Source organism: Cucumis melo, chromosome 6 (assembly GCF_025177605.1).
Source record: "Cucumis melo cultivar AY chromosome 6, USDA_Cmelo_AY_1.0, whole genome shotgun sequence".
NCBI lineage: Eukaryota > Viridiplantae > Streptophyta > Magnoliopsida > Cucurbitales > Cucurbitaceae > Cucumis > Cucumis melo.
This window is the reverse complement of record NC_066862.1, coordinates 3,948,726-3,957,692: the sequence shown is the minus strand read 5'-3', so window position 1 is coordinate 3,957,692 and position 8,967 is coordinate 3,948,726. Positions and strand designations below refer to the sequence as shown.

Below are 8,967 nucleotides of genomic sequence, written 5' to 3'. Positions count from 1 at the left end.
ACCAACTTCTTCTTCTTCTTTTTTTTTCCCCCTCTTTTAATTTAATTTTATGTCACCCATTTCCCTCAAAATTAAACAAATTTAAATATATACTTTATATTGTATACTTCAAATTTATATAAAACACATGACATCGGTACAGTAGACTGCGTAATCTGTAGAATATCAGAGGTTTAATCTTCAAATCTCTCATAGATTGATTATGATTATACTTTTCAAAATAAAACGGCAATGTATTCGTTTATAAAGGATTTTCACAAGAACTTTCTGTACATTAGACTCTAACAAAGGGACTTATATTTCATTAATGTTTATGTTTTACATTATTTACAACAATGTCTAACTTTCTTCGATAATTACAATAAAATCAAGGCACAATTGCTACTTAGACTTTAGACTACAATTAATTAAAGGATGTTTTAAATTAGGAAACTCGAAAATCATGAATTTTAAGTATCTTTGATTATTCTTCAAATATTTTTAAATAATTATGATGTTTCGCAATTAAACCTATCGTTCCTTTTTCACTGCCATTTCCAATATATATATATATATATATATATACACACGCACACACACATTGTAGTATATTTAAGGTATAAGCTATAGTCATAACTACATTTGATTTTTTAAAAAATACATTGTAGTATGTTTAAGGTATATCCTATATTCATTATTAGATGATTCATGATATATCGAGGGTTATGTTTTTAGGATAAAATATTTTTCGAACTCAATAAATGTCATTCCTTCATGCAATGCAATCTTAGCAAATTTGTAATTAACATAGTTGTTTCTTTCATTTGAAATGAACATTATATACAATCAGTACGTGTAAACAGCACCTAGACATATAACAAAACAAGAAGAGATGTCATTACATATATAATAAATACTACGGTATGTGATTGATAAGAATATATCGTATTTATGCATCCAATATATATCGAGGCTGATAGGAATATATTATAAATAGTAGAGTATATATGTAATATAAATGTGTGATATTAACATGCATTATGTCAGTATATTTCAAATAATAAAATAAAACAAACAATATAACCTAATTAAGAGCATTTTGGAGTGGAAACTAAGTAAATAAAAAAAAGATTGGGTATAATGTTTCTCTCTCAAAATGCAAAAGGAGTAAATCTCAACTAATTATTGCAATTACACTAAATATGTCTTCTCTCCAACATTAGAAACATCTTGTTGATATGAAAAAATTTAGACAATTTTGAAAATAAGTTTTGAAAAATGTATTTAATATCTAAATGTCCCTTTGCATAAGCTTTAGATGGGCCCGGGGCTTGCTTTTGAGTAATTGGGCATGACCCACTATCCTTTGGTTTGGGCTTTGATCCAATATTTCTTGGGTCAGGTTCTTTTCCCGAACTATTTTAATCAACGGCCCAATCCAATTTATGTCAACCTCTAGCCACTATCCTTTTACGCATGCACTTGTTGGCATTTGACTCTTGATCAATTTTTAATTTATAATAAATCATAAAATTAATTATTAGTTTCCTATCTCTATTTACTTTTAGTGTGTCTTTAGATTTTTTTTTTAAATGTGATTAATTAATCATAAGACTTTCTAATTTATGTTCAATACGTCAAAAAAATTAAAACGTTAAGAATCATAACTTATGATTAAATAAAAGAAAAAGAATAAATGATGACGATGATTAACCTCAATCATGATTGATTATGCCTTGCAATAGGCTTATGTGACATGCTCGTAAACATAATTATAACTAAGTAAGATAGGATTACGTTTGTTTTTGTATGTACCCAAAGAGAAGAAAAGGTTACTTGCCTCCTTGCTCCAACTTGCTACTTCCAATTTCCCTTTTAAGTATTGTAAGAGTTTTATACTTCAACGTTTTCCAAAACATAATTTAAAATATTTATTTCACTTGATTTCATCATTTCTTACTTCATCCCTTCGTTTCACACCCATATCATAATTTTTCTTTCCATACTTGTTCATGCACTTATATGCATTCACACGTCAACACATATCAAACATGCACTCATCACTGTGTCCTACTTTGTTACCTTATGCATACATACTCGTTACACTCATACTTTATATAAACAAAAAAGTCTTTACATTTATCACCTTTGATATGTTGAACAAAAAAATATTATTATTCTATATTTAGTACGGAACTAATTAGGTTAAAAGATCAAAAAATATAAATATATATGCTTTTTGAATGTTAAAAGACTTGATATCTTAGTTTCAAAAAGAAAATTCTTGACATTTCAAACATCTTGTTTAGATTCTAAAATAAGCACAACTCAATGATATTTGACATATAACTCTTTAAGCTCAACCATTCAAATTTTCTACCGTTTGTTGGAAGTTTAGGACATTGATTTATATAATGTTTACTTATTTATTTTCTTAAACCAATTTTTATTTGTAGAATCATTTGATTGATTTGAAGCTAAATTGCCACGAAAATCAATAACATTCTACCTCTAACCATATGCAATTAGTCGTGGAACTATTTATTAATATAGGAGGCTTAATTATAGTGAAGGGCTTGGAGGGTCCGGAACGTGGATTGGATATCATTATTATGGACCTCGGCCCAAAACGAGAAAGACTCAATTTTGGGTCGTATGTAATTCTATTTGCCCAATGCTGAGTTTTACATTTTAAGTGATGAAATCAATCACAATATACTTTTTTTTTTCAATTAGATATAATATATATACAGATGAAGATGTACTGAATTTGAGTGTGTCGAGTATATTATCGAACAATAAAACTGATATGAGCTAAACTTTTTGACGTATGATGACTTCACTGTTTAGGATTTAATATTATTAGTTGGGTTTAGGGTATCGTTTTAGCATCCTTCTATATGAAATTGTATGTTTAGAGCAATTAAATTAGTTTGATAGACCAATGTGTGGAATGTTTTGATTATAAACGTGTAACTAATTCACTTATCTTGAATTATTAATACCCAAAATGTACGTAGTTCGATCTACGAACATGGAAAATGTTTGAATCATAAGTGTGAAAACTAAGTTGTTATTGTTATTGATGGTGGTGTAAAGCAATAAAGTGTTGTTTTATTTGGCAAAGGTTGAAAAACACACCCAAACTAATTTTAAATAATAAATAAAAAAAAAAAATTTCCAAAATTTCCCAAAACCATAAAGAAACGTCCTTAGTATGTAGATCTGCAACAAAAATCTTGTTTGGTTTGAACGAAATCTCCAAAGGGGAAAAAAGAAAAAAAAGAAAGTTTCCATTTTTAAACATTAAAAGAAAAACATGAGCTATTATCTTTTAACTATCTCCACCAACCTATTTTAACTGGCATGTGACGATGCACATCTTAACCAACTACATCAAATAGTCTCGTGTTTTCTAGACCGTTACTAACTTTTGTATATTTTCAATAGTATCACTTTCGCGAGGACAAGTTTTCTAATTCGTCATTATAACATACAAATTTAATAAGCTTCAAAATCATAGATTAAAAGAAGTAAAAAAAAAAAAAAATTGTCAATTTTCCTATGAATCAACATCACCCATAAACTGCAATAGATCACTGAGTTGCAATAGACTTGTAGAATAATCTACAAGTTATAATTGATAAACGGTAATGTTTTGCTATATTTATTAATGTCTTTCACCATTTTGTCGTTTAGAACAATTTTTTAGATAAACTAAGGAGCGTTTGCAAAATAGCAATAAAAAAATTATGATAATGAGACCCATATCACTACATTTTCTAAATTGCAAAAGTAACAAATTTAAAAACAGAAAACTTTTTTAGAGTTGTCTGATATCATTAATTACTCGTCATATTTGCCATATTCACAACATATGTGTTATGGGTTTGCAAGAAAATGTGATGTGAACTGTTTTTTTTTTTTTTTTTTGAATTGTTTTGTGAATTTTCTTAAAATAAAATGTAAATATATTTTTTAAAGAGAAAATGGAAATGGGGTAAAAGTTGAGGGGGCAATTTGCATATATTGAGGAAGAAAAAGGGAATGGAGGAGAATATGTTACATCGTTTTTGTTAGTTTAACCTCCGGAAGCTTAAGATTAAAGCACAAGAAATTAAAAAAATAAATCACAAAGATTAAAAAATAATAATTATAAAAAAAAAAAAAAAAAAAAAAAAAAAAAAAAAAGTAGTAGAGAAGAGACAGAGTAGAGACACACATTGCCAAAACAAAAACATTTCTCCATAAATTTCCCCGAAACCTTAACCAACACTCAATCCTATTCATTAATTTCCTCTCTTTTTCTTTCCTTTGATTTTTTCTTTATTTCTTTTTTTTTTTTCTCTTTTTTTGTTTGTTTTTTCATCTCAATCTCCGCCGTTGCCGCCGCCGCCATGTCCCGGCCGACCACTCACACCCCTCTTGATTCCTCCTTGGAATTCTTATCCAGATCTTGGAGAGTTTCCCCGTCCACGTCCCACTTATCCAAGATTCCGACCACCACTCGTGCCGGTGGTGATATTGTTTTAGAAGATTCCGGCAGCGACGCGGAGGGGTTTTTGGTGTTTATGAATCCATTTTCATTTACGTCTTCTGAAACTTCCCAAATGGTTATGGATCGTATTTTGTCACATTCGGTAATGATCAATCTCCCAATTTTATAATTGTTCTTGATTTTGTGTTTTGAAAATTGGGAAAATTTTGATGTTTTTTTTCTTTTCTTTTTCTTTTTGTTGTTGTTGTTGTATTGTACCATAGCAAGACGTATCTCCTCGGACTTCCGGTAGGTTGTCGCATAGTAGCGGACCACTGAATGCCGGGCACAGCGGCGGTGGTTCATTGAGCGATAGCCCTCCGTTTTCTCCCTCCGAAATCGCCGAGCTCGACGCCAAGGTTCTGTTCTGTTTCCTTTCTCACTCTCTCCCCAACCACAAATTTACACATTTTGCATATCTAACGGACTATTTCCAATATACATCACAAACCGATTCTGTTCATAACAAATCAAACTTACATGCATATCAATTATGAATTATAGTCCACTAAAAATGTTGTCACCTTCTCTTTTTAAAAAATAATTTTAATTACACTATTGTACAAATGTGAGTGAGGGCCATAGTTTAGTTTAGGAGTTAGTACCTAAACATTCCTCTTTCATAATTATTATTATTAATAATTATTGTTTCACGTCCAAAAATTTTAAATTCATTTTAAAAATTTTGTAAAACTTCTAGTAATATATTAATTTTTTCAAAAAATTTTTGTCAAAATCAACATAGTTCAACTAGCATAAAATTATTAACTTCGAATTCCATCTACTTCTCTTTCACATTCTCGTTTTTTTTTTTTTTTTTTTTTACGTTTCTATCACTAAATTCAATGATTCTATTAAGTAATAATCATTTTGGATTTATATTTTCAGTTTTGAGATGGAAATAGAAATAATTAGTTGGTTACATTATTCAAGTATTGAAAGGAAAAAATAATTAGTAGATAGAATATTTATAACTAAAAATAACAAGGAAAAAAGAAGGTTAGGAAATGGGTAAATCTAAATTTAAAATAGTGGGTGTAGAGAAAAACAGTTGACTTTTGAATACCAAAATTGGTTAAAACCATTATTAACCATGGAAAGTGTGAATGAGACCTATTCTTAAGGATTTTATCTTTATCGGTGGATGTCCGAGAAACAGGGGTTTTCCGGCAACGATTATTCAAAGCAATTTCATTCAGTTTTCCTTTACCACACCCAATAATGGCAATCCTGAATCTCAATTATTGTTCAATTAGACAAATAATACCCATTTCCCTTAATCTTCTCTAAAATCATGAATCGACAACAATCCGTGCAGCTTTACCGCTCCAATTATTCTTTCAGTACCCATTTGAGAGCCACAGTGAATGGCACCTCCGGCGCTTCTGCAGCTCTCGGTGGCGGGAAGACCGTTGGCCGGTGGTTGAAGGAGCGTAAGGAGAGGAGGAAAGAGGAAAACAGAGTTCAGAATGCTCAGCTTCATGCTGCTGTTTCGGTTGCAGGGGTTGCCGCCGCCATCGCCGCCATCGCCTCTGCTTCTGTTTCTTCCACCGGTGTCAACGACGGCGAAGAGGTTCCCAAGACTGATATAGCTATGGCCTCTGCCGCTACTTTGGTTGCCGCTCAATGTGTGGAGGCCGCTGAGGCTATGGGAGCTGAACATGATCACCTTGCTTCCGTTATTAGCTCCGCCGTCAATGTCAGGTCCGCCGGCGATATCATGACCCTCACCGCCGCCGCCGCCACAGGTTGTGTTGTCTTTTTATTTATGAACCCAACAAATTTTTATAAGCTTGAATTCCTTTTTAAATATGTTTTTTTTTTTTTTGAAAAGTATTTACAAGAAAATACAAAATCAAAATGGTTCTTTTTTATTTTCTTTTTTGAAGAAAGGAAATTAAAACGTTGTATATATGAATTGAAATTTCAGCATTAAGAGGAGCGGCCACGTTGAAGTCTCGAGCGATGAAGGATTTGTGGAATGCAGCGCCTGTTATCCCGATAGAAAAGGGGATTGGAGGTTCGTCGAGTATTGGCTACAATAACGATAACAACCATGGTAATTTTAATAACATCATCATGAATCAAAAGTTTAGTGGGGAGCTTGGACCAGTTGGTGCTGCATATGAGTCAGACCTTCAAATTCAACGTGGAGATAATTTCTTCAATGTTTGCTATAGAGGATTGCTTGCCAATGGGTGTGAGCTACTTAAACGTACCCGCAATGGTAACCCTTTCCCTTTTTTTATTATAAAAATATGTCTTATAAATTTAATTAAACTCCTAAACTTTTAACATTATCATCATCATCATCGTATTTCATTTTTGTAATTCGTCGATCTTTCTTTTTTTTAACAAATCTAAAAACTTATTTGTAAGTAAATTTAAGAAACCAAAAGGAAAGGATTGGGAGTGTGGGATTTAAATAAAGAATAGAGGCATCATGAATGTTTTCTTTTTCTTCGTATAGATGTTTAGATTTGTTTTTAGAAACATATTCAAATTTTTTTCCTATAAATTTATTGGAAAATACCTACGAACATTAATTTTAAATAAATGCAAATTTTCAAAAGTTAGAATGAAAGCTCTAAATATTCAGGGTATAAGTAAAATCAATTTCGTAGTTTGGAGACATTTTTTATAATCTAAACTTAAAAAAAGGAACGAATCTTTTGGAAAAAGCTAGTGATCATTCTATTCTATTGAATTTGCAGGTGATCTTCATTGGAAACTTGTCTCTGTCTATATCAATAGAATGAATCAGGTATTTGCTCATTCTATTCAATTAATTTGTGGTGATATAGTGCTTCTAAAATTGATGGCATATGTAATGCGATCAAAGTCCTACATCGGTTAAATAAGAGGATGATTTTACATATATAAGTGAGCACAACTATCTCCATATTGGAATGGTACCAAAAGCAAAGTCACCAAGGTGTATACCCAAAGTGGACAATGCAAACCAATTCAAACATTATAACAATTAAGTAATATTTTGGTTTTTGGTGAAGATATAAGTATATAATTGAATCAAAACGAAATAATCAGATACAACTTTCATGCACCTAGAGATGGAATTTTTTCAAAAAAGAAGATATTCTATAGTAACGTACAATATTCTCTTCATTGATTTTATGCAACAACTAATGTACTTTTAAAAATAAGATGGGTCCACTAATATAACGTAAAAGTGGAATACTTCAATTGACTAAATGTCATGTATGAGTAAAGTTAGATTCAGTGACAATAATATGAAAACGAGAAATCACAAAGTAAAGAAGTTTTGCATTGTTTGTAAACAGGTTGTGGTGAAGATGAAGAGTAGACACGTGGCAGGGACCATAACCAAAAAGAAAAAGAGTAAGTTTTATTTTATTTAGTTATTTAATTAATAACATCTTTAGACTACTAATTTGAACAACACCTATTCTTTGATTTTTCTCCCTTCCCTTCATGGGGATTAATGAAAGCTTAAAGCACTCGCAGCAAAGTTGGAAAATAATACCAAACCAATCATTTTGCCAATATATATTTTGAAAAAGAGAAGAAAAAAAAAACACATTTTTTAAATACATTTTGGATATATAGATTACAAATTATTAATTTTATTAATTTTATTAATGATGTTTGATTCTAAACTTCGTTTCAATTTGATCTATAATTATCCACGTTTATGGAGAAAACAATATTTTTGAGTGTTTATTTTAAACTTCTATTAATTAATTTAAGATATCATTGAAGTGAAATTTTAAATTTAATTTTAGTATAAAAGAATGTAGTCATGAAAAGTTAAAATAAATAATTTAAAGTTGATATATGGTGAAAAATATATTGATGTTCAAATTTCAAGAGAGAAAAATGTTTTTTATTCTCATTTTTAAACTTAAAACTTGGAACTAAAACCATATCATTTTGAAACTTAGTCACTATAAATGTTAATTAGACGTGTTTTTTTTTTTTTTTTTTTGCTGCCCCATTTTAATCTATATCATTATGACTTATGTGACTAACCAAAAGTTAAAAGAAGTTTAATTTAAAGTTGTTGCTTTTGAATGGTTTTGTAGATTTTGTGGTGGATGTAGTGAAAGATATTCCAGCATGGCCAGGGCGGCACTTGTTGGAGGGGGGTGAGGATCGACGTTACTTCGGGCTGAAAACGCTGCTGCGAGGGGTGGTGGAATTCGAGTGTAGAAACCAAAGAGAGTATGAGATGTGGACACAAGGAGTTTCTAAGCTCCTTCTTATGGCAGCTGAAAGGCTTTGTAAGTTTTGAACTACACAATCTTGGGTCTCTCTTTTTGCTTACCTTTAAAGTAAGACAAAGAGAGATTCAAGTAAACAATCTATATATAAACATATATATATATATCTGAGACAGAGATGAGTAAAAAGAAAAATGTGAAGAAGTTGTTTTGTTTGAATTTAATTAATGGGGAAGACCATTTGTGAAA

The 8,967-nt window shown here is 30.6% G+C and overlaps 1 protein-coding gene across 1 annotated transcript; it reads left to right on the top strand.

Moving 5' to 3' along the window:
* Positions 1-4,115: 4,115 nt before the first annotated feature.
* On the top strand, positions 4,116-8,967 carry LOC103483679 (VAN3-binding protein-like). Its single transcript, XM_008440401.3, has 7 exons — positions 4,116-4,619; positions 4,741-4,875; positions 5,835-6,264; positions 6,447-6,743; positions 7,231-7,280; positions 7,819-7,876; positions 8,581-8,967. Exons 1-7 carry the CDS (start codon positions 4,377-4,379, stop codon positions 8,787-8,789), a joined length of 1,422 nt encoding a protein of 473 aa, XP_008438623.1. The 5' UTR covers positions 4,116-4,376; the 3' UTR covers positions 8,790-8,967.